General features: G+C 30.0%; 2 protein-coding genes across 5 annotated transcripts; one reads left to right on the forward strand and one right to left on the reverse strand.

The window, feature by feature from the left end:
* The first annotated feature begins 1,112 nt into the window (after nt 1-1,112).
* On the forward strand, nt 1,113-9,378 carry LOC143920912 (lysozyme-like). The gene is made up of 4 exons (XM_077443940.1): nt 1,113-1,466; nt 8,545-8,724; nt 8,803-8,876; nt 8,955-9,378. The coding sequence occupies exons 1-4, from the start codon at nt 1,400-1,402 to the stop codon at nt 9,099-9,101; spliced, it is 468 nt and encodes a 155-aa protein (XP_077300066.1). The 5' UTR covers nt 1,113-1,399; the 3' UTR covers nt 9,102-9,378.
* Nucleotides 9,376-22,514, reverse strand: LOC143920911 (low density lipoprotein receptor adapter protein 1-like). Of its 4 annotated transcripts, none has more exons than XM_077443939.1 (6): nt 22,150-22,514; nt 11,162-11,341; nt 10,914-11,019; nt 10,293-10,455; nt 10,076-10,213; nt 9,376-9,991 (listed from the first exon to the last, which is right to left on the reverse strand). In XM_077443939.1, exons 1-6 carry the CDS (start codon nt 22,193-22,195, stop codon nt 9,911-9,913), a joined length of 714 nt encoding a protein of 237 aa, XP_077300065.1. In that variant the 5' UTR covers nt 22,196-22,514; the 3' UTR covers nt 9,376-9,910. The 4 variants fall into 4 exon arrangements, with proteins under 4 accessions (XP_077300065.1, XP_077300063.1, XP_077300061.1 ...); XM_077443937.1 differs by having other exon boundaries at nt 10,914-11,022; nt 22,150-22,491; XM_077443935.1 differs by lacking the exon at nt 22,150-22,514 and adding an exon at nt 11,427-11,543 and having other exon boundaries at nt 9,427-9,991; nt 10,914-11,022.
* Nucleotides 22,515-27,615: the final 5,101 nt, after the last annotated feature.

Below are 27,615 nucleotides of genomic sequence, written 5' to 3' on the forward strand. Positions count from 1 at the left end.
TTTATTACTGTCACATTTCTATGCGTGTAATCAGCAAAAAAAATAATGAAAAACTCAAGCTCATTACCGATTTCACGTATTCGGCAAATTTACAGTAAAATGTATGTACAAATCTAAATCCATAGATATCTATATGGATTAATTAATTAATAGTTGATTTCGAGTTTTTCAGCATCTCGAAATTCAGCGATTTATGTACTAAAAAATACTGCAATGTTTGTAATTGGCCAGGAAGGCGCATTGGGGTTTACCTGTTAGGCCTTTCTGGTATATATCTATGTAAGATAAATAAATAAATTAAATTAAATGTGTCAGGTATTGCAATTCTTATGGCGACAAACTGCTCAACACTGCGTGAGGATTATGTTTGCATAAGCGTACTTTTCTTTTGGTCTTTCCCCTGGTGAAGATTGATTGAAATTTAATAACCAACGTTACGTATTTGCGCCAAGTGAATAAATCTACTTTTGAAAAATATAGCCACCATGGGGGAAAAAATAAGTGATTTGTCATACCTTGTATATATCCAATATTTGAGATATGTATGTAGTATGTTGGATTATAATGTATGTATTTACATATAATATGTAGGATTATTTTACAGCCTTGATTAAAGTTCGGTCCTTTACGGTTTTGGTAATCCTTAACCTTTTCCTTCATCCGCTTTACAGCGTTCATAGTATAAATGCAAAATTGTGTCACGTTTATTTTTGAAAATTCGTTATTGTATGCAAATAATTTATTATGCCTGCAGGACAATGTTTTACTTTTTTGTGAATGGCTTCAAACCTGATTTTCTTATTTGAAAAATAAGAAGATACTGTTATGTTCGTATTATATTCAAAAATAAAACGTCTTGGTGTTGACTTTTTGGAAATATAATGCATATGGTAAAAATTTGGGACCACTAAAAATAATTCAGATAAATACAAATCTTAGTTCCGAAATACATACTATTATAAATATAATTATTTCGACCTGATTCAAACGAATCAAATTCGCTCATACGTCATATCCAAGTAAAACATTATATATGTAGATAACGATAATAAATAACCAAAGCGTGGTTTGTTATTTATTAATTTTAATCGGAATTCTCGGAATCCTGCAGCACAACAATGCCGATGGAAAATCCTTCCATCCATGAAAAAATTCTCATGAAATTTAATGTATGGGTTTGGGTTCCGGCTTTTGAACCGGATCATAAAGTTCCACTGTCAGCTGTTGTGCAGTTTAGCTACATACATGCATATTATATGTACATACATACATTAGTATCACGGTGGGGGTACTCGATCTTATAAAGAGCACTGTATACGAGGTCTTCGCGTCAGTCGCTTCCACTTCCAGTCCGTGAATAACTCAAATCACTTCAAGGATCTCAAACTTCTGAGAAACCATGTTCAGATCAGCGTGTGGAATTGTGGTGCTTGTCTTCGGACTATCACTCTGTGCCAATGTTAAAGGTCAGTGTCACTTGAATAATACTAAAAACTGCAATATTTTAGACAATTTTTTACAAATTTCAGCAAGTAGATTTATTAAAATAATTATTTATACGGAAGTATATACGTTTATTTAAAATTATGTCAAAAATTTGGTCAAAATATTAAAATACATACGTTCATTACATATTTCTGTTGAAAGAAAATTCTGAAGGAAAATCAATTTATTTATGTTCGGGATATAGTTTTTTTTTAATCTGATTTACTAAAATTTGACCAAGAAAGTTGCTGGGTTTAAGATTAGATTATTATTACTAAAAATTCATATGAATATATTTTGAATTCCAATAACGATATAATTGTTGGCACAGACAAAAATTCAAAACTATCGTTGGAAATTACGACTTGAATCTAAAAAATTCCATCGGGTTTGTAAAATCACGGGTAGGAGATCTTTTTGTTTAAAATCTTTTGGGAGCAATTGAAACCCTGAAGTTAGATTAAGATTGAGTTAGATGAAGTTAGCAAAAAGTGTTCAAATTTAAGTTCAACACGTGAAATGAAAGTTCCTACAAATATCCTTTTCGATTTTATTTAAATTATGTATTGTATCATGTCTAAAGGAAAACTCTTCTAATATGCTAAGATTGTTGTTTATATACGTATAATATATATTAGACTTGTGAAACTATAATGTTAAATTTGTACTGTATGATATAATATTTGTATTGAGAAAATGATCATCAGGTCAAGGTAAAATATTATTTAAGCTTTGAGGATCAAATACATAATTCTCTTACTTGCCTCGAGTGTTAGAAAGAATGTTGGTTCATCGTGAAAAATTTGACAATGATTTTGCAATGTCTCACTTGAGCAATATGAAGTATGTATAGGTATATGCAAATTGTGCGTTCGGTTCGAGAGCATCTTGTTGCTAATATCTATCTACCTACGTAATGTGCCCGTGGTTCACATGATTGCTATAATCAAACACGAGGGCAAGAAACTTGGTGAAATCAAGTTTGCGGGACCGGTTATCCCTGTAAGGATTAACAGACTATGTCTACGTATGTGTGGAAGAAGTTGCACAGCAATGTGTGCAGTTCCGTTAGTCCTTTGTTCTTAAAAACATTTATATCCAGTCAGTAAAGCTAAAAAAACTTTAAAATATTTTAATCTTTGAGATCTTTGAATTCGACGAATATATGTACAAATGTCATTCTATCTACCCATGTCGCACTTCATGACCCAGTTTGTTATAATACGATTCACGATAGAATGAACAATTTCATAATTTCGATTTAATTTATTTATAAATTACTGGTTGGTTTGGTGAGCAATCTTCAAATTCTGGCAGAATTGACCTTCAATGTTCTCAGCCAACTCAGGTACATTAGATGCCGCAGTTTGCCCTCTTCTCCTGTGGCACGTGCCAATTTGATGGCTTCGTCACCTGTCGCAAGGGGCATCAAGCTTTGTTTAATGTAAAATATATTGATCTGGTTGAGTGATTGGTTTCATTTGAGATCGCAAATGTGTTCTAATGTTGTATTTTTATCTTTATGTTTCTTTTTTATTTTGTTTCTGCATTCATATTTATTTTTGTATCCGTTTTTTGCTTAGCCATAGTGACGACTTGGAGAAATTCTGTCATGTCTCTATGGCAAAATTGTCAATAAAATAAAATAAATTAATTAATAAATATTTTCATTCCAAGAAAATTGAATGATACTAAAATTCTAGTTTTACTACCCTTTGTCACAATTCATTTAGATTTAATTTTTATTTTACATTAATTGTACATATGTAGAGAATATTTTAAGATGGTGTATGAAACTTGTAAATTGTTCACGGAAAAATTGCCAAATTTAAACGCCAAACCACCGATGCTAGTTAGAATAAAATGTTCCCTAAAATATCGAATACTTTTTTTTCCAATGAATACTTTTTAAGTGATAACTTGTGTTGTATATTAAAAAGTTTCTTCAAGTGAACTCGTTTAAGCTCCACTAATTATTTAAAACTCTAGCCAGGTTGTAACGATTGAAAAATTAATCAGAATTAGAAATTTCCCAAAATGGAAATAGTTAACAATCATCAAATCATAAAACTCGTTTAATTTTAAGAAATGGATCTTTATTAATGTCGCCTGGAATTAAAATCTTCATTTCTTAGCTTTATCCTATTTATTTGGGGTCCGCTCTCCTAGTGTGGCATCGCAAATTAAGTCATTTATTTAATATACAATAGAAATCATAAAAAAATTAGTGAACGCATCAAAAAAGGAATATCATCAAGGGACAACTATAACTTTATTTACAGGTCGCACATCTATGCGTAGGAGTGAATATTGTGAAAGTTCACGAATTTCAAAAACGAGCGTATGTGCAATATTGAAATATAGCCGGAGAGATCTTCAGCGAAGGTCAAATAACAAATCATTGAATGTGGAGACAAAACATCCGATGATCTTTGATGTTCAAAATCTTCGGAAACCTCGAGCAGTGAGATCGATGATTACACATTTCTTATATATTAATTATATTGATCGCCAATATCCGAGTGTAGGAAATCCGCATCGTCCAAGGTCGACCTGTCTTCGCACATACTCCAAATTTTTCGATATCGAATTGGAATATATTTGTTCTTAGATCATTGAATGACGTTAGCTTTTAAAATGATTTCATTTCGACCGTTATTTTTAGAGTGTCGCGGCCATAACGTATGTCGATTTTCAACTAGCCGTATAGAAATTTACATGATTTATGTTAATCAAGTATAGATTTAGCGTTCGGGAAATTAGGCCGGTGTGATTTTTACGACCAGTTAAACATGGTTATACTCATTTGTTTCGCTGCTAATTTTTGTAGTGTTAATTTATTTTAGGAAATTTCGTTGATTTTGCGGTATTTTACAGATTAGCATTTGAATGCCATTAGGCAGTAGAAAATTATATGTAATAAATTGGTAGTCCAAATAACTATACAGTTAATAGTTAGGGAAGTACTTATAACAGGATATAATTTATTGTATTATATGTATATCAAAAAGTAAAATTTTACTTTTCCAATATAAAATACGATCGGAAGAATGTAGGAATAGTGTCAGACCAACAAGCGAAGTGAAACATAGAATAGCCTCGTAAAATATATCAATTTTTTCCTTTTGATGACATTTTTTGGAACAAAGTTCCTTCTAAAATATTCATGATGATTTTCCTCTTCTCAAAATAAATCTTACAAACAAAACATACTTAAAAAGTAGAGCTTTCCACCAAATATGTAAATTGAACATGTCGGTTTTTGAAGCTAGTAATCTTACATATAAAACACTAAATTTTGTTCGTAGAACTGTGGCTTTTAGTTATTCTCCTATTCCTCGTGGCCTCCGTTTCTTAAATTCACTGAATGGTGCCATTGACATTTGTCACATCTCTCTTCAATCTCTGCACCACTTCCTAAGTTACGAAAGTCGCGACCATTTAAAAAGGTTGAGTTAGTTTATTTAATTATGAATTTATAAGAATTCTTTTTTTCTATGTCATGTTTTATGTAGTTATATTTTCTTTATTTAAGTATTTTTAATTGTAAAATTTCATGTACTTTTTCCCTTTTGTCCTTTCTTAATATTTTTAGCACACTCGCCGCTTTGGAGCAATCTGTTAGACGAGTATGCTTAATTAATTGATGTTGTATAATAAAAAAAAAAATAAAATCTATATATGTATGTATGTATGTTTGTATGTACCTACGTATTTTTCGCCAATTTAATTAATAGTCGACAGTCTATTGTTCTGACGTCATCGAACAAATAATTTGAGGGCGAAGCCCTAGGGCCCCACTCCTTAGAGGGCGCAGACCCCGGGGGTGTATATATAATTTTTTATAAGAGACTTACTAAATATGTTTTTTTGTTCGTGACAATCAATTTAATAAAAAAAACAAATGAGTATTCAAATAAATTTATATAAAATAAAACTATTCAAATAAATTAAATAAAATGTTTACTATTAGATTAGTCATGTTTAAGCGGTTTATATTACAAATACCGAGCGAAGCCGGGTGATAAAGTTAGTTTCTTATAATTCCCTTCCTCCTATAGCAGCGTTCAATTTTCCTTTTTCTATTTTTAATTTAGTAGTCATTTACATGAATAACACATATATAGACACTAATTAAAGTTTGTGTCTCGCAAAATAGACTTTAAATATAGTATTTTATATGCGAATCGAGTTGTAGCTTATTTAATGTATAAATTATAGAATGTGACACACAAAAACAAACAACGGTTAAGCTGGTATTATATAATATGAAGTAGCTAATGTGCTATTTTTTTTTAATATTCATTTTAGTGATAAATAGTAGGTAATAAACATTGCTGCGAAATACATATTTAAAAAATAATAAATCAATAAAAATTATGTATTTCTTAAATATGATTGCACATTGCAGAAAAATGTAATATAATCGTATGTCAATATTTGATCGATGGCACATCCGGGAAAATAAAGGTCTCTTTGAATTTTTAAATCAAAATTGAAATGCTAATACTTTTCGCCGAAGGTCAGACGTATCGAAGAGATTTCGACATTGTGTAGATTTATTATTTATTTAAACTGCACACAATTTCGTTTGGCAATTCTTCTTATACATCTATGAATAATACATGAGTACAGATTTAAAGGTACACATATGATAATAAGCGTGCAATCGAAACAGTAATTTTCCGCGTAGTCTCCGTCGTCATTAGCATTGTTTTATTTTCGACAAAACAAGTTCAAGAACGTTCTTGTCATCAAATACAAATATGCAATATGACTACACACATTATATTGTGATTACATATGTACATATATTTGTAGATACAAGTTTATTCTAATGTTCTTGTATTTATGACTTTACAGCACCCAAAACATAATTATATGTATTTCGAATATCTTCTGAATGCATTCTGAAATATACATATCATATCATTGATGCAGCATAGTGTAGGTCGTGAACTTAACGGAATAACCCAGTCTGACCCACTCTACTACATACATACATATAACACGACCAGTTTTTTGCAATATAAATTGTTTCACTGGAAAAAGCATTTATTGTATAACAAAAAATTTTATTAATAAACGGTAAACTTTAAAATTATTGTTTATCACGATTTCATTTGACCATGGTTCTGCAAAAACAACCCAACCCATACAGTTTAGTAGATAACAGTAGTAATAATCTTGTTGCCAACATTACTTCAGCTACTGCACAAAAAATATTCACGATGATACAGTTATCAAAATATATGTAGTATGAATTATTTCCACTAGTGTATCAAAAATTTTCACATCAAATAAACAAAACAATTGAACAATTAATAAAAAAAAATATTTATATATATATATGTATATATATATATATATATATATATATATATATATATATATATATATATATATATATATATATATATATATATATATATATATATAATACTTTATACAATGATTAAATTAACACATTTTAAGGATTGTAAATAGGTTTTTGAGCTCTTTTTCCTATTATGCTGTAGATTAACATTAGAATAATATAATACTATGATTACTAACCAAATTAAATTAAATTGTAAAATAGAAAATGATCAGTAGATCAGTAGCTATTAAAATAGATATAAGATGTTTTGTGAACATAATTTCGTAATAATTAAAAGCATTTAAAAATCAAATCAAAAAAATTAACACATTTATTATGGAAATAAATACAAAATAAAATATATTATAATGAAAAGGATCAAGGCAAAAATGTATTTACATTTTGAATAGGTATGTAGGTTTTTATGAGGTAATGTGCGTGTTGCTACTGAAGATTCATGTTAATTACTTATAAATTACAGAATAACACTATATAAATAAATATCAATGGACTTCTCCAACTTAATTTCAAACCGGTATACTTGTAGTGATTTGAGATCAAGTACAAAAACCTTGAAGCGCAATTTTGATTGACTAGCTTCTTATGAAGGTTTCACCTTTGATAAATGTCGGTTTAATATGTGTGGGAATTCATTGTCTCCATTTACATCCTGAAAGCGGGGAAAAACCAAGATAGAATCGATAAGAATAGAAGGTTATTAAAATTGTTGAATTATATGTATATGTAGGTGACACAACAAAAATGTTAAAAGTTGATTCGATCGCTAAAATAAAACTTGAACATCGACAATCTTGAATTGTTTTGTGTTCATTGGTACAATATTTGATTTATATAATCTATCTGCCAACGTTTTAATGGTGTTATCAATAAAAATTTGCGTTGGTTTATTGTTTTCTATTGGGCACAGTTTTTTCTTAATATTCAATAATATAAATAATTTTTAATGTACTGGTTTCAGCCTAATTTCCCAAGCAACTTGACATTTGAACTTCTGTATCTCGATATTTATGTATAGACAGTATACATGTGTGTTCGATTTTAATTATTGTGTTTCTCTTTTTGTTTTCTATCATTTTATGTGCATTATTATGCATACTTAAATGAGCTAAATAAAATACAATTTTGCAGATACATACCTAAAGAAAGGTTATAGTTATATATTACTTGTGTGGTTTGGCAACATTTTTTTGTAAATATAAATCTAATTATAAAAATATATTCTACCTTAAATATTTATTAGGTCTTCTCTTTAAGTGTTAAATTTATAATAAATATAATTTATTTGAAGTTTGGACCATTTTGGCATTACAGGAATTCCTAATAATAATTATTATAAAAGAAAAGTATTATTTTAACGGGCAATTTAGTGACTCACATCACAGTGATCCATAGGTTTATCAATATTAATAAAATGCCCTTAATAACGTTAATTTCACTATTTTTATATATTTTATGTCATAGCAATAATAATTGTATATAATAATTTTTTAAAATTTTTATTTTACTTCTAACCTCTGACCATTTTTTATAAAATTTATTTTAAGACTTAATTTATTTAGAATTTACATACAATACATCAAATTTTTAAATGTATCTAGTCGTATTTAAACCGATAAATAAAACTAAAAACATTTATATCTTGTGAAAACTGATGGGTATGTAAAATTTTAACATTTCAGCCGATGGCGTACCACCCGTAACAGATGTATGCTTGGGATGCATATGTGAGGCAGTTTCCAATTGCAATGTGACTCTAGCTTGTGATGGAGATACTTGTGGTCTATTCCGTATTACTTGGGCATACTGGTCTGATGCTGGAAAGCCAACGCTGACCAATCAGTCTCCTGATGATACTAATGGTACCTATATTGTTATTACTTATGATTTACAAGTATGAAATGTTTCAAGTGAAATTTATTGTTATTATTAAATTTCAGCTTATTCCAACTGTGTGACTGAGCCACGCTGTGCTGCCAGAGCTGTACAAGGATATATGGCTAAATTCGGACAGGTATGTAAATGTTAAAAGTAAATGAAAACAACATAATGTAATTCATTGATATTAATTCACGATGATCGCATTGCCCAGGATTGTAATGGTGACGGTGTAATCAACTGCTACGATCACATGGCCATTCACAAGAAAGGAGGATATGGATGCCGAAGTGAATTACCATACGAGTACACAAATAAGTTCAACCAGTGTATCGATGCCGTACAAAAGAAGCAGGGATAATTTTAACAATCATCGTATTTTTGATATATTATAATTTTTTAAAACATTAAAGGGGCTTTTGAATGAATATTTATATTTGTAATGTTATGAAGAGGAACAATTATAATATAATAAACACTTTTTAATGTAATAAAATGAAATCCTAATATAATATGAACTATTATATAAAACTTGTCATATTTATTATTGAGTTTATTCAGGAAATTGCTTTCCGCTGAATGAGTTCTTAAAAACGAATTTGTGATATTTCTCAATAAAATTATGTATGTATTTATAGAATGTTGCATTTTTTTTATTCCTTAAAATATATTTAAACAAAAAGAATTGTGCTTTTAATATTATTTATTAACTTTCAAATATCATTCAATGTCGTAAAAAATAATTAATTTATACAAATAATATAAAAGTATGAGTATCCCATTTTTGAAGTCATACAACTTAAATATAATATAATTACCACAGTATATAATTAATTAAAACTAATTAAACACGAATACATATGAATATAGTAATTTTACAATAAAAAAATAGTAAAACTGCAACGCTGAGCAAAAAAGGCGTTAAAGATGATTTAATACTAAAATTTAATTAGTTCTGTATTTCGGCCACAATTTAGAGATAATTAGCTTATAGAAAAATTCAAATCCAACATATCTATTGACGAATCAAAAATACTAATGATTGGAGTATATAAAATATTTTTTAAATACAGTATTAAAAGTTATGTTTGAAAAGTGCTTGTAAATATGTTATATGATTATGTCATATATTAAAACTACACCTATGCATTAATAAAACAAATCGAATAATTAGCTGATGACTGGATTCAACAGTCTGGCGGCTGGAGCATCACTCCACAGATCGAGTGTGCCTTCTTCTTCGAAAGAAACCTAAAATAATAATATAAAATTCCAGTTAAAAATTTTGAAATTTTTGTTTATTATTTATAGTATTTTGATTTGTAGAATATATACCCATGGAGTGTTGATTAAACTTTCTCCTCCAAAATCAATCAATAGAGCTTTAGGTGCAGAGAAGACTGGAATCATATCGTCAACTTTTTTGTTTTTGTCTGATAATATAAGCCTCTTCTCTTGGTTAGTCTGCCACATCTATACAAGACAATACTTGTTAAATATTTTATGTGCTTTTTAAATCTAAAACTTAATTTAGGGTGCAAATATATTTTACTTGATAAGCTGCATTGAAGCTTTGTGCTGCTGCCAAAGTAGCCGCTCTAGCCAATTTTCTTTTGGAACATAGAAAAGCGTGACATTCGAGTATATCGTTGGGTCCTGATGCTATGAAGGCGAATATATTGCTATGAGCTGCATCCGCTGAACAATATGATATCCTGGAAATGATATTATGGGTATTTTCAATATATATTATTTTATTTTTATCTTTATGATTATGAAACTTTATTTCAAATATAAAACATTTGTTTCGAGATTAATATTCTTAAGCGTTAATTATTTAATAATACTTAATTGTCTCACGCAGAATTAATACACACACACATTATGACTAAGAGTAATTAATTATTGATTTACATTGAACTAAGTGGTAATAATAAAAAGCTTGTAAAAAGTTATAATTGAAGTAATAAATAAGATTAATCTAAATTTTAAGTGCTGATATTATTCAAAAGCAGTATATGACTTTACTTTTTATTACAAAAGCAGTAAACCACTTTAAATCGATTACTGTGATCTTCATTTTCAATAAAATCCGAGGATAATTGTCTATTCTAACAATGAAATTAATTTCTCATATCAAAAAGATTATTAAATAAAATAAATTCACCCATACCTATAAATAGAAACCTCTAAAACCCTTTCAGTTGTAGTTGCATCTTCGACAGTAATTCCTTTAGGCGAAACTGTTACATCAACCCTCTGTAATTTTCTTTTTCCGGCTGCTAAAAAACATATTTTATTATATTATACACATAACAAATTTGAATAGTTAAAAGTACAATAGAAATATAATTATGTATATATATCAATGTTATATAAATATTTTTCTATTATTAATTATCAATGTAATATTGTATAAACCTTTTGCTTGTGTTACAGCTTGGGATATGGCAGCGGCAGTAGCTGGAGCAGAACATGCTCTTTCAGCTGGTACCACTCCTACATATTTCAATCTGAAGGTCCTTTCCGTTGTCTCACCAAGGGGATTCAGCGACAACTCAGATCCAAGGCCTTTATTTGACGTCCAATCTTCACATAGTTCTGAAACATTAAATGATAATAAATCATAAAAAGAACTTGAATACTTATCTCATTGTAATATTAATAATTTTCAATGCTAGCAGACTTTGAGCTTGACAAAAAGATGACCGTATAACACAATTACGATTACGAGACATATGTACGTTCAAATATCATATCATTCTAGTTATGATGTTTTAAACCAGTTTCAATGGTGAAATGTGTCGTTTTGCTATTGCGCATTTGTCGGCGCCTATCATCGTTTTACAGTTCATGTAAGGTTGAACTGTAAATATTGCTGAACTGAAGTTGTGTACTTTGACTAGTTCGACGAAAAGATTTCAAAAAGATTATTATTGCATTGAATGTTCGACCTTTGACGTTTATCGTCTCGTTTGTGAATTGTTTATTTTATACCAGGCACTAGCCTGGTACTATTACAGTATTGCCTTCAAAGAATGCGCAGTGATTTTTTTTGTTTAATAAACAAATTCTTTTATAACCTTATCAAAGAAAATACAACAACAACTTAATGTTTAATAAATTATATTTAACTGTTCTTTAATTTATATTTTATTAAAATCAATACCAAGCCGTTTTCCAGAAAAATCTTTACCTCCCTTCGTAAAAAAGTAAAAATTTCAAGAGGATGAAATATCCCATATGAATAAAATCATAGATTACCTAAACACAATCTGCTTTAGGTACATCGACTTTAGAGAGTCTTTAATTAATATTATGTATTAGATGTATTATGAGCATTTATAAGGATTGTAAATAGGTTTTTGAGCTCTTTTTCATATTATGCTGTAGATTAACATTAGAATAATATAATGCTATGATTACTAACCAAATTAAATTAAATTGTAAAATAGAAAATGATCAGTAGATCAGCAGCTATTAAAATAGATATAAGATGTATTGTGAACATAATTTCGTAATAATAAAAAGCATTTAAAAATCAAAATATTAATAAAATAATTTTGCAACATAGTATTATTACACATGATAATGTACAAAATGATAATTTATCTAAAATAAATATTGATTACTATGTGTAGTTTTAATCATTTACAAGTAAATAAATACCTAAAACTGTCTCTTCATTACATCTTTCCAAAAAATTAAATATGATTAAAAATATATGGGAGAAAATTTTTCTCCCCTACAAGTATATCAGAATTTTGAATATTTAGTCTTAAAAAATAATAAAACCTGCCATGACTTATTATAGTTTTATTTTATGTGTTGAAAATAATTTAGAAATATGTACATGTCCATGTATTAATTAATTAATATAATTGCAGCTTTGAAATTTCATAAACTGTGAAAGTTTACATCGAAGATGATCATTTAGAAATGCTCGTTTATACACTATCTCTATAATGATTATCGTTCATCATCACTGAGGAGACTTGGTGACGGAATCCAGTCTGGTCAGTCACGCTAAAAAGCGGCAGACGATCCCTTTTACGGCATCCGAGTGTTGTCTGAACTACTTTTACAAAAAGGTTCGCATTATCGGATAGTTCTCGCCATTTTTATTCGCATACCTGCAATTACGAATTAATTATTTCAGCGCTAGCGGTCATGAACGGCAAAAAAAAATGTTGAGATATGTTTTACTACTCAATTTGACGTTTCAGAAGTTTCGATGGGTCGAATTAAATACTTAATATATTTTATAAACCGATATTTAATATATTAAAAATATTTAATATATTTTATAAACCGATTTATTTTAATTTTGTATGATATAAAGAGATTTACTTACTTATTTTCACATTTATTTAAGTATGTACTTATTTCAGCCAGATAATGGACATATTCTTTGAATATCAATGGATTGCCAAATTTGTAAAGTTTTAATGTGTATAGTTTGCATGTAAGTATAAACGTTTGTATAAACAATGTATAAACAATGCAATGTATAAACGTTTGCAGATAAGTTATGAATTAAAATCGAACCCGGCAGTGCGTCGTCATCAAATCTTTGGAATAATGCGATAAACAATAAATAATGACGCCTTGAAATGTAAATCAAAATATTTTTTCGTACGATTCATTTATATTAAACAACAATATTTATATATTTTTGGTTGAATGCGCATTTCTCCAGAGTACTATTGAGGTCAATGTACATATGAACATTTATTAAAAAAATATATAATAATAATCGTAAATTCAATGTCAAACTGTAAAGTATAGAGGTACGAATTTAAATTTGGGATATTTTTTACTCCACCTAAATTACAAATTAAATAAGATTCGTACATACATATGTATCTACCAATTAAATGGTCATTTTGCATATGTTTTTGAAGGTTGACAACCTCAATGGTGTGTGCTCACTTATTACGTGCATATTTACCGTGTTATTAGACACAGCGATTGACCTAATCTCTAGCAGTTTCGCATTTATTCAACGATCATTATAGATCATTGATTATAATTTGCGAATGCTGCGTGCACTCGATTTTAATATTGCATTTCTAAAGTATACTTGTACCTACATATGTACTTACTCCAGTAGGTACATACATATATACGCAAATATATCTTTATGCAAATTCGACCGGTATTCTCATGCGTACTCGTATACTCAAATGCAGACGTATTCACTAAATAATTACCTTCGCAGTTTCAATTAATTGGTTTCAATACAGATTTCGAGTGACTTAAGTACCCGTTGGAATTGATGGCTAGTAATTCCATCCCTTTCATAAGACCCTCATGAATCTATTCGAGCGGTTTCCGCAATCTCAGCTAACGACAACAAGTCATTTTCATATATATATGTACATACATATACATAAACCATACAGTACTAATATAATTTCCAAAATTGATTACGAAGGTACTGTGAAGGTGCTAAATATGATATACAAATATAATAAATTTGCAACAGCGATGTATGTATATTTGTATTAGTGACACTTTTTATAGAAAAGTAAAAATATTCTATTTAAATTTCATTTAACACATTCAGCCCGGCGCATGATTTCATACATTTGCCCGTGTGGCGGCACTGTCACGCGTATCGGCACTCAATTACGTGTGACAGCATTAAATCACTTTATATAATGAGTTGTCCCTAAATCCTTAGAGCTTTATAGGTATTTTAGTGTTGAGGTGCTCAATGAAGTGGAACCGTAAAATTATAATCTGCTAATAGCACTATCCGCGTGGCCACCGTTGGTACACGCCGGGTTGAACGTGTTAATTGGGAAAATTTACTTGTGTATTCTCAGAGTTTTCCTTGTGTATTCCAGATTTTAATCCTTTGAATGCTGACCAACGCCGATCGGCGTTTTTCCAACAAGTCCACGAAACTGAAAAACGCCGATAGGCACTGTATTTTGAGCATGTACAAAGTAAACAAGAATACTACCCGCTAAGCTTTTCCAGGTAGCATTGAAAAAAATGCATTGAACATGGGTCGTTCAATCCGTGTCAATGTTTATAAAGACTGGTTTACACCGGAATTTCTGAATTTATAACCATAGCAGAATTTCTCGATGGAAATCCCTAACTGCTGAGTATTTTAGATTGTGGCTTGCATTTATTGATTGCGATCATTACATTTTAACGATAATGAAGAAGATGGAACTGGTTTTGAAAAAATACATTCATTAATAGACTTCTTTAGTTTATTTTATATTGTTGCAAGATATATTAGAGAGTCTAAATACACCTTTACAAAACTCGAAATCCTCAGCGGTAGTTATCTAGGGTTTGTTTAGATTAGCTACAATTTTTATACCTGCTTTCTATTGGATTTCTAAATGATGTTGGCGAAATTTTCATCGTGGCGGGCTGTCAACAGAAAAGACGTCAGCACTCAAAGGGTTAATGAAAAGAAACGTTTTTCATGTTTATTCCTTTTAATCATGTTTAAACTTTTCCACGACTTTATTTTTAAAACAATACAATCGAAGCGTTTTATTAAAGGACACAAACCAGAATTTGCGCACGTGTTGACAATAATTATTATTACTTATCGGAAAATTGCGATCTGCAAAATGAATATATTTCACCGGTAGAAATATTACTTTCTACTCAAACATTTACATAACGTGGTGAAATACATAAACGTAAGTATGTACTTTGCGATATATACATAAAAGTCGTTTGAAAATATTTCCAATATCTGAAGCTTTTCCAATATCTTTTAGTGTCAAGCGTTGAAATGTCGAAAGGGTCGATAGGTGAGCAAGCGAAAAGCCGTAGCCCTTATCCCATGTACAAATTCTCGCTGTTGAAAAGGGCTCACCGAAATGAAAAGGGTCGTATCGAATGAGAATCACATCGGAAAAATACCTCCTTACATCTATTGCAATAATGACCGGTCCTTAGTTGCGACAAGAGCAAGCCATGGTTTATTTTATTTCAAGTGAAAAGTAACATTGATTCTTATTTCGAGTTAAATCACCTTGGGGTAATTAAATTATAAAATTATTGTAAAACGAGCAATTGGAAAGTTGGAAATCCCCAAATATAGCGGATCTGCATATAGTGACGAGATTTCCGTGATAAATTATCTCAATTTTTCTACTACAATTTAAGCAATTGTAGTAGAAAAATTAAGCTTTCCAAATTGCTTAAGCTTTCCGTGATGGGTAACGGAGATATTCTCGTTTTACAGTTTGCTTCCAATATTTTTTTCATATTTATTTATAAAAGTGGCAAAATGTTATATTATTATAAAATTATTATATTATTATGAAACACTATGTAAATACATTGATAGTTTGATTATTCAGAAAATCGAAAAACTGGTTTGTAATATTTTAAGTTTTATACAAAATTAGTATCTATGTACTACCATTATTGCAATTTGGCAAAAAAGTGCATTTTGGTCGTATAAATGCCGTTTTTAAATGAAAAATTCCACTTTGCCTAAAGAGAAAGATCTTCGCTCAATATGTTTTGCCAATGATGACGTATGGATGTGAAACTTGGACATTGAACGCCAAGATGTGACACAAAGTCCAATACAATCAAACGAGTATGAAACGCTGTATGCTCGGCATAAAGAGGAGAGATGTGAAATGGAATGTGTGGGTGAGAAGTATGATATGGGTAGTGGATATAGTGGAGAGACTAAAGAGATTGAAATGGCAATGAGTGGGTCAATTAGCTAGAAGAATGGATGAAAGGTGGATAAGAGAAGTGCTGGAATGATACTCGATAGAATGTAAAAGGGTGAAAGGAAGGCCGCAAGTAAAATGGGAGGATGAAATTAGAAAAAGGTGTGGTGTGAGATAGATGAGAAATGCGCAAAACAGAGACGAATGGAAACGTTTTCGAGAAGCCTTTATCCAGCAATGAATAATGAATGGCTGTAAATGAAGAGGATATTCAAAATCCCCCATGATTATTTTAGAAATTTCAGAGTAGATAGTATCGAGATATGAAAATAAGTTTACCATCACGATATCCATCCTAAGTCATGAAGGACACAAGAAAAAGGATATTTGCGAAAAACTTATAGAAACTCCTTAATTTAATTCGAATGCAATACTTAACAAAATAAATAGCATATGAAATAATATCACGGATATATTTACATACATATGTGATTAAATTTAAGGTACGAAATATACAAGAACTTGTTGCTTATATAACGGTGAAAATGTTGACTAACTTGTCCGTTTTTTTTTCATAATGCAACTATTATATGCACATTTTTGCAATTGAAAATTCAAATAGCCCGAAGCACACTTCGGCGAGAGTTTTATTTTCGCCAATAGGTAGATAATTGCATGTCGGCGTGGGTAATTGCACGCCGAGCATAAAAAGTGTATCTGACGCAAGCTGGAGGTGTCCCTCCGTAAGGTTGAGGAGCTGATGCAATAGTCTGGTTTGTTGAACGATCGCTACACTGGGAGAGATCCTCTCGTCTAGACTGCAGTGATTGTCAACATTTTGATGACCATGATTCAAACCAGTGACGTTCCGAAGGTAAGGCAATTTTTACAGGCGGCAAATTTTAGGGGGGGGGGGGCAAATTCTGGCAGAATAAAACATATTTTAAATAAAGTAAGGTTTGCGGAAAGAATCTTGTTCTCCATCTGTTCGACGAAAAAACAATTAAGTAAGAGTGAGTTTTCAATGGCAGTAACATCATTGATTAATGGCTGTAGAGTCAAATTGTCCTGCACCCCTTTGACTAATATCTGGAATTGATCAAATGATCATGTTACCTACAAATGACTAAAAATTTTTGAGGGTCGATCTCAACAATCTGTTCCTAATGATGATACATTTTTATTTACAGTAGAAATGAAAAATTGATAGATATTTTAACAGCACAACTTAGATGAAGATATGAAAAACTATATGCCTTTTGAAGGGGTGACCGTAAAAAAGTCGAAAATGTTCGTTTACCATGCATATATATGAAAAACGGTTAGTATATATGTATATCAGTGGCGTGCGGTAAAACTCTCTCCCCCCCCCCCCCCGTCGTAAATCCTCACTTAATTTGCGCGAGCAGGATACAACAGGAACAAGAGAAACAGGCTTTTCCTCCCGTATCCTGCGCGCGCACATTAAACAAGGCTGTATGACAAAAAGAGAGATAATTTCACCGCGTGCCACTGATATATATTATATATACATAGTACCGTTTATTATGCACCCTTTTTTATCTTTCGACTTAAGATCTTTCGATTTTCGATCTTTGCCTTTCGATATTTGCTTTTTCGACCTTTTCACTTTCGGTGCCGTGAGGTAGACCCCTTTTGAAGATACTGTTCTTGTCAGTGACCCATTGAGCTCATATTCCACACGAGACAAATATGTTTACTCATATTTTACATATTATATACGTATAATGTTTTTAAAATACAAGTCATCTATCACCTCTTTAGACCCTATTAATATGTAACCCTCTATGATATTATAGTTATGAAAAAATATTTGTTTCAACCATATCTCTTAAGAGGGCGGCATTTTGAACTCTGCCTAAGGCGGCACAAAGTCTCGGGACGTTGCTGGTTCAAACTATGCATCAATAACTTTGATCAATGCCATATTCAGATAAGTTTTGGAGAGAGGGATCCTTAAAATCAAAGTTTTAAACTAAGTTTACGAGTTGTGGCACAGCTCAATCGATAGAGCGTTCTGCTCAAGACTGAAAGGTCAAGGATTCAGTAAAAGTTTAAAAAATCAATTTTCAGTGATTTTTGAGTAATAATGTAGCTACTACTACTACATAAGGTTAACATATAATATAACACATATTTATTTTAATTATATTATAATTTTTCTACATATCTCTTGTCTATATTTATTGATATTATCTGTTTTAGTATAAATAAGGCAAATAATCTTAAGAATTAAATACATAGAATTACTTTCTGCTGATATACCCATTTTGTGAATGTATTTGACCTTCGTAAAAAAGCAGTTTTTAACACGCTTTTCCCTCCCCGTGTAATAACAGATCAATCAACTGTAAAATTGTTGTACGTTTATTAGTCTAATACACTGTGGAAAAGTACCAAATTGTTTTTACTTATCGTACGCAGAGTATAATAAAAAATACTAATATTTGACAATCTGGAAATTTCCATTGTTCTATGTGTGTATGTTCTCTACTTGTTAAAAAAAATTAATTGATTTGCTAAAAATATACTAAGTTTATCAAACGAACAGGTTAATGATACATTGTATCTTGAATATAACAATGTATGTACATTGTCGTACATATGTACTTGATTTAAGGTTGATGTACACGTACAACAATCAAGCCAACAGTTTCCCTGGAGATAGAGTATCGTTATGTGTAAAATTAAACCGAGTTGAATTTGATAATGAGTGAACTTAAACCATTTCATTATTGTCGTCTGATAACCTTTTCGAGGTAAGAATGTCATACACCTTCACAATCGGCCATTTATCGTTTAAATTATTCACAATTATTTTTTTTATTTAAAAAATGTCTGCTCGTCACTTCAGTAACATAATTATATACATAATAGGGATGGACGATCCTATTGTTAAATGTGGCGAAATAAATTAATAGAATAAAAGAAATACAGTTGTATGTATACTATTTTGAATACATCATAATAAACGCGTATAGTTTTGGCAAATAATTTCGTTTCGCTTCTAAAATTCGCACATTCGTTCGCTCTGGTTCGAGTATTTGGAAACCTTCCAAGAGCAGAAAAAAAATAAATCAGGCGAATAAACACAACAACCTCACCAAATTGTGTTAAGTGTGCGAGCAAGTAGTAAAAATTGCGTAAAGCGATTTTAGAATTTGTGTTAAAACGTATATATTTTTATTTTAAAGGTCGTAAATATTGAGATGCAAAAGTTTGATATGAATAATGAAACCAAAAATACGAATTTATCTATTTATACAAAAGATGCATAGTTTGCATAAACAATAGAATATTATTTTTCTTAATTAAGTTTGAAATTCTGTCCTTTTCTTTCATATGATGCCGTATAAGAAAAAAAGAGATGTAAACATTTATATGGAACAAACTATTAGTGAAATTTTAATTAATTATTACAATTAATGACTATTGAATGTAGTAATAAATATGTTTGCGCCATTTAACAGAATCAAAATAATAAAATTTTCAATAACAAAACCTTGTATTCAAAAACGTGATGTACATATATTATTTTGGTTTGTCATAAATCAAGCGAGCTTTCCTCTTTCAATGTTAATAATAAATTAACATTTTACTTCTCGAAATTTTCAGATCGTTTTATTTCTATTCCATTAGCTTATTTCCAACGTCGTTGCAGAACAATTCCGCAAACAATTTACCCCTAATAAGAATTCAATGGCAGACCTTAATTTAAAATGTATTACAATACGAATATTTTGGCACAGACTATATAAATATATAGTCTATATAAATACAGACTATATAAATATATATAGTGTGCCAAAATATTCGTATTGTAATACATTTCAAATTAAAGTCTGCCATTGACTTCTTATTAGGATTGAATTGTTTGCGGAATTGTTCTGCAACGACGTTGGAAATAAGCTAATGGAATAAAAATAAAACGATCTGAAAATTTCGTTGCGTGATGGCTGTTGGTGACAAGCAGTGGGGTGATTGTGGAATGGAAGGTTTGGAAAACTTATTGAAGAAAGTGGTCGGGTGTTTATCGGTTGCCAAGAAGACCCGGAGATATCTCTAGGTGTAACGGACTCAATACACATAAAACACATACTGCAGTGCAACCTCGATAGTCCAAACAGTCCCAAAGTTAGGTTTTTTTTAATGGTTTTCAAACATTTCAACAAAGAAATGTGAATATAGAAACGAACCAATTTTATGAAGAAAAGCTGCTATATTATTTTCACGCTGAAAAAGCTACATTGTGTTATCGAAATAAAAAAGCGTATCGTACAGTTAACCGCAATTCGTTTCAGATTTATCTGAAACGGACCACACGAATTGCTTTTATACGAGACAATTCAATGACTTACATATACTATCGCTGTCTGCACTCCCTATAAAATTTTCTAGTTTCGGACTTTTGTATATATAAGTACGTACAAATATAAATCGAAAATTATTTTTAGAAATTTTCAGCAAATTTCTGACAATTCGCCAATGATTTTCACACATTTTGACATTTTCATAGCACACAAAACCAGAATCTTACAAGACAAAGCAATGGTTTAAATTGAGTGTATTAGGTGCGTATTTTTTTGAGTTCAATAATTTGATATACATATATATATATAAAATTCTATATATGATTTTATTACTATATTATAGCAAAATCTAATATATAATTTTGAAAGAGACTTTGTATGTAAGGTTTGGGTGTTAGAATCCGTGACGTTAAATTTAATAAAAAAAAAGAATATTCAAATAAATTTAAATATAATAAAACTATTTAGATAAATTAAAATAAAATAAAACTATTCAAATAAATTTAATAAAATGTTTACTATTAGATTAGTCATGTTCAAGCGGTTTATATTACAAATACCGAGCGAAACCGGGTAAAACCACTACTATGTAATATTCTATACACACAATATAAGGATTGTAAATAGGTTTTTGAGCTCTTTTTCCTATTATGCCGTAAATTAACATTAGGATAATATAATACTATGATTACTAACCAAATTAAATTAAATTGTAAAATAGAAAATGATCGGTAGATCAGTAGCTATTAAAATATATATAAGATGTACATATTGTCAACATAATTTCGTAATAATAAAAAGCATTTAAAAATCAAAATCAATACACACAATATAGAATTAAAATCAACAATGAATTGTATAAATAACATTTTTTGATTTTTGGTGTTTCAATTTAAAGTGAATTCAATTTAAAATTCATGATCTACTTTACAATTTAAAATTCATGATCTCTTTGTAATAAACTTATTAATTGCCAATTACAGATATACATGATTTATTTATGAATGGACGCGGTACGGATCATATATTATATTTACTATGAAATACAATAATACAACAAACATCGAATGAATCAATATTTGTGTACATATGTACACAGATATTGTATGTCCGTTTTTAATTTGTATCAAATTTTAAGTTTTTAGATGCTGGAATAATTCCGCTTTTTCTATGTACGTAACAAATTACCTTGAAAGGAAAAGACTTGAATCATTCCAGCATCTACAAACTTAAAATTTAATACAAATTCAAAAATGGACATACAATATCTGTGCACCAAGCCATTTATATGTACTATAGTATATGTATGTACATTGTGAATTGACACAGTAGATATGAACAAAGATCGATCGGTTAACATTTTTAATTTAAAAAAAATTATTTATAATAAATTAAGCAATTTACTCACTTTTATGTTTAGAATTGTTCCTCCATATTTTCTTTAAAAGAGACATTTTCTCCGATGGAAAACTTCCAAATGGAATTTCTAGACGCTGCTGAAAGCTCGCAAACTGCGTGCAATTTCTCTTGAAATCGTATCGTTATAGATTTTTAAAAACGAAAACTGAGTATTTATTGGTATTTTATTTAAGACAGATTGCCAAAATTTATCGAATATTAAATGTGTAATATATTCAATGGAGTGAACAAACGCGAACGACCGCCTTCGTAAACTGTTCACTAACGACTGATGCTGGCTGACTGGCGTACTAGATTTATACACAATATTGACCAGATCAACGGCTCCACTGACGCCAAACACTGATATTGGTTATTATCAAACAGAAATTTTGAATGAAATATATTCTAGATATGTTTATATTAATAAATAAGTAAAATAATTTGCCGATATTCGCCTTACATCGATGCAATTTTTTACAATTAGATATAATAGATTTCCACAAAAATAATATCGGTACAAAGTCAAGTCAAATGATTAAACTACATATGTATATATGTATATGTATTCGTAGTCAAAAATTGTTAAATTGTCAAACATTTTTTTTAATGAAATAAAAATATTTTTCATTTTAGACTGAATATACATATGTATATGTACATATGTACATATATACATATCTCATATATAATTTCGAAAAAGACTTGTATGTAAGTATTGTTGGTTGGGAATTTCGTAAACAAGTCAAAATTTCTATGACAACGAGTCGATTTTTTTTCGATTCAAATCAATTTAATAAAAAAACAAATGAATATTTACTATTAGATTCGCCATGTTTACGCTGTTTATATTACAAATACCGAGCGAAGCCAAGTAAAACAACTAGTATACTATAAATAAGGGTTTCTACATTTGGATAAAAAAAAAATTGGATTTATTTTATACGATTGGTTTTAACCGGCTTCGCTCGGTATTTGTAATATAAACCGCTTAAACATGACTAATCTAATAGTAACCATTTTATTAAATTTATTTGAATAGTTTTATTTTATATACATTTATTTGAATAGTTTTATTTTATATAAATTTATTTGAATAGTTTTATTTTATATAAATTTATTTGAATACTCATTTGTTTTTTTTATTAAATTGACTGGCATGAACAAACAAACATATATACTGTCTCTTTCTAAATTATATGTATACCAGAATCCGGCGCCTGCGCCCCCGGAGCCTTCGCCCCCAGATGATTCGCCCTCGACGCCTGCGCCCTTGGAGCCTTCGGTAGCCCCCGGGGCCGGTGGTAAATTTATTTGAATCGAAAAGAAAATATATCGTCATAGAAACTTACCTGTTTACAATGTTCCCAACGACAGTTACATATAAATATAAAAAGTCTCTTTCGAAATTATATATTAGATGTGCATATATTTTTTACGTTCCGGTGAATATAACGCAAAATTATTTCGACACAATCAGGTATAGAGAGATAAAGAATATAATACTTTTGCGGTTTGTATAGAAAATAATTAAGAATTTTGATGATTCACAAGGAAATGACAGAATTTACAATGAATGAAATTATGTAAGAATAAGCTTTAAGTATATCTATACATTTTTTTTATTTTAGCTAATTTTGTATAGATACTAAAATTGATATATAGATAATTTTGTATCGATACTAAATTGTATTAAATCTCTGAAATTTGACTAGGGACAAGATGGCTTGGATTTTTTGACTTCAAAATAATCGATAGAATCTTACAACTATTTTTGAATTTCACCAAGATTTTACTCGTTGGTTTAAAACTCTTGAAATATCAAACATTCAATAATGAAATTTTATTATGGACACACATATGTATGTCCGTATGTATATATGTATATACATATGTATATAAACGACGCACAGTGTGGCCGTTGCAGAGCTGTCTAGACACGCGCTCAATTTGTTTTAAAAACGCTATATTTCAAAAACTGTAACTCACAATAAGCTGAAAATTCATTTTCGATGAATTAATATAATGGTCGATATATTTTGAGATTTTGATACAAAGCTATGATCCGGAAGTGGAAGTTTACTTCCTTACATAATTGTGTTTACATAGAAAAACTATACGATTGATTAATATTTAATTATCATATTCGTATTCATTGAGAAAAAAATGTATCGGAAAAGTTATGTGTGTTTCAATGATGATACAAAAAAAGTTCTACATTTATTTAACGGTATAGCAATTGACAAAATAAAGATACGTAAGTTAAACGTAAAAAAAAATTGATATAGCTTCTTATAGTTAAGTAGTTCCAGCTTAAATAATTCATTAAAATCATGACGGAGTCAAATGGAGGTCTTCTTCAAAATTCTTCGTGAAATTTTTAATTTATACAAAAAATATCAAACTCTGCGGTGGATATTCCGATAAAATTTGAATTAAATACATATATTAAAAAATACTTTTTTGAGAAATATTCAATCAAAAATGTACCAATAAAGTTTTCGACTAGATCACAATTGATCTCGAATCGAAGTCACAACCGCATCCAGTACAAATCTATTTCGTTGCATATCACGAGACACAAGTTTGATAAAGTGTGACGAACTTTTGAGACGACTAAATAAATCTTTATTAACAATTCATTAATAAAAAACGATGATGTTTTAAAAGTTTTTCGGAAAATATTAAAATCATGAATGTTTAGGCAGATCTGCATACGGTCACACTGTGCGACGTACATAAGTACAAAAAACGCATCTACAAAATAAAACATATTAGCAGAGAATGAATGAAGCAAAATAATCTGAAAATACAACACGTCTCTGTAAAGAAGCCGCAAAATCTGTTATACTGAAAAAAAATCGATTTAATCTTGACCTAAATACCTGCTATCTTTGAATTGCAATTTTAAATAGCAAAACATGTGTTTCACACAGTAGTAAATAGTAGTAGTAGATGTAGTGGTAGAAGTCATAGTAGTAGTAAAAGTAGTAGTATAAGCTTTTATTGCAATTGTTACATTATTGGCACGTTTTGACTTTCCAATTTCACCCACATGCCCTTTTCTAATTTTCTTTGTAACAGCGGCAAATCGTATTGTTTTGGATTTGCAATACCAATTTTATCATAATCGTTACATATTATGTATTTCTAATGTAAACTGGGTTTCGAAATGGAATGCGTATTAAATACTACTGTACGTAGGTAAATCCCGGTTTCTGGGAAATTTGCGTAGTGATAATTTTTACATAAACCACAAAGATATTTATCGGTAGTGTGTTCTGATTATGCTGATTCAGCTTTGATATTAAAAATAAATCATTAGTTTTAATGTCTAATACTCGATGGTATTAATTATTCCTGTGACTGCTGCTAATTTTCGGGAAATGTTACATCTGGTTAGCCAACTAGTGTTATAAAAATTATAACTCAATTACAAACCATTGCTTTCTCTTAAGTATTATCTATGCCTTCCATACAAGGAGACGTACATGCATTAAAGAAGCATTTATTTTCAGAAATAGTTTCATGATTATTGTTCCTACCAATATTTACATATATGAGCCGTTATATTTGAGTGGCAAAAGTCCACTTTTCTTCATTTCGAGAAATATTCCGCAAAACATTAAATATAATGTTTTACGTTTAATAATATTTAAAAATACGGGTGGGTATAATAATACGTTTATTCTATATTTTACTAGCCTCTTTTCAGCTTCCTTTCGATTTTTCGTCTGACAATATTTGTTCGAGATTCTGGACAAATCGAATTAATATAAGTGATAACAATGTGTGGATTAAGTCAAACAGAAATAGTGTTTTTGGAACTGAACATTGGACTGTTGCCACTTTCAAATATAATTATTATGTATACAATGTACATATGTACATTGTATACATAAATGCATTGTATACAATGTGCTAAACTTATCGTTTGACATCTCAACTGTAACGTAATTTTTCGTGTGGACAATCCTTTTGAAGATAGCGAAATTATTTGCCAATTTTTCGTCACGTCAAGTTTCGCACAATTCACCATGTTTCGCACAAATCGCAGTTACTCACTCGAAATCCGCACAAGAACTTAATAGAATACCTCAAAATGTTCGAAATACTACCCTTTTGAATAAAAAAGAGTATTTTAGAAATTAGGGGACCTTTTACCGAGAAATTCCAAGAATTCAAAGTATTTGCAGGTGATGCGATTTCTATGCACGGTACTGTATGTGGACGGACAATTGCAGAAAAATTACTTCTCAAACAGGACTTCCGTATAAATAAGAAAGTAAAAATACTTATTACTTATAACTACATTTTGAATTAAGTATGCATTATCTAAAAAAAAAACTTGTCACTATAATTATATAATCATTGCCACTGGAAGTCACCTTTCTTCGGATAGTTGTGTTCTTCACGTCTGCTAATTGTTATTGCTCAAGATTACTAATATCGACTGCAATAAGGTGTTATGCACTCGTTTCCAACTTCTACAACAATAATACAAAGAGCTGAAATGAGGTTAACTTGGAATATTTTTTAGATAACTGAGGTCGACAGCCCCTTCTTTGTCTTTGCTGCATTTTATTAAACTATTTGATAACTTGACTAATTGTAGCGCAAAGCACTCGGTGTTTTGCCTTGCTTTTATCAAATTTTTCTGCAATCATTGATGAAAGTATCGATGCTGATGCAATCTACATCCAAAGCGCGTGTACCGTCTCAACGCGCCAGGAGTTGTTAACCTTTCCGTGATTTTTTCAAACGACAATAAAACTATATATGAAAGTAATGCTATTAACTTTTAAATGTACATACTCTTGTAGTGATGTACTAAAAGGAGGTCAGAGTGTCACCACCCTCAAACCAAATGGAAATATAAAACATTGAAATTTTTTCCAAAAAAACACGATCAAAGTAAAAGCTTTGTAATTAAAAATAAAACAAGATTTGATTCTATAAATATGTATACTGCTATATATAATGGCACTTAATGAGCTTTATGTAATTTGCAAAAAAATCCGTTTAATTTTAAGGTTTATGTAAAGGTGCTATTTTTTAGATGTTTGTTTTTCAAATTGGCAGCACTTTTTCCAGCGACAGCTAATTTAGCAGCTGACAGCTGATTTATACTCAGTTTGGTTTGCCATTTCACCATGAATAGATTTTCGCCAAAACAATGCTTGCAAAAATTGTGCACATTTATTTTGAAAATCGTGGTTCAGTTCGCGAAACTTCCATTTTACGATCGTGAATTGGCTCCCAAGACTGTGTGATTCAACACTTTCGGCTTATTTTATGTGGGGATATAAGTCGCTAGTCTACGCCGATAAACCAGAGACGATGGACGACCTGAAAGCCTTCACCGCGTTATTGCCGATATACCGCCCCAGCTACTCGAAAAAGTAGTCGAATTGGACTTCCAGATTGCGCTTTATTCGAAGTCGCAGTTTGGAATTATGTTTGGTTTTGCTCTTTT

Source organism: Arctopsyche grandis, chromosome 13, assembly GCF_051622035.1.
Source record: "Arctopsyche grandis isolate Sample6627 chromosome 13, ASM5162203v2, whole genome shotgun sequence".
In the NCBI taxonomy this organism is placed as follows: Eukaryota; Metazoa; Arthropoda; class Insecta; order Trichoptera; family Hydropsychidae; genus Arctopsyche; species Arctopsyche grandis.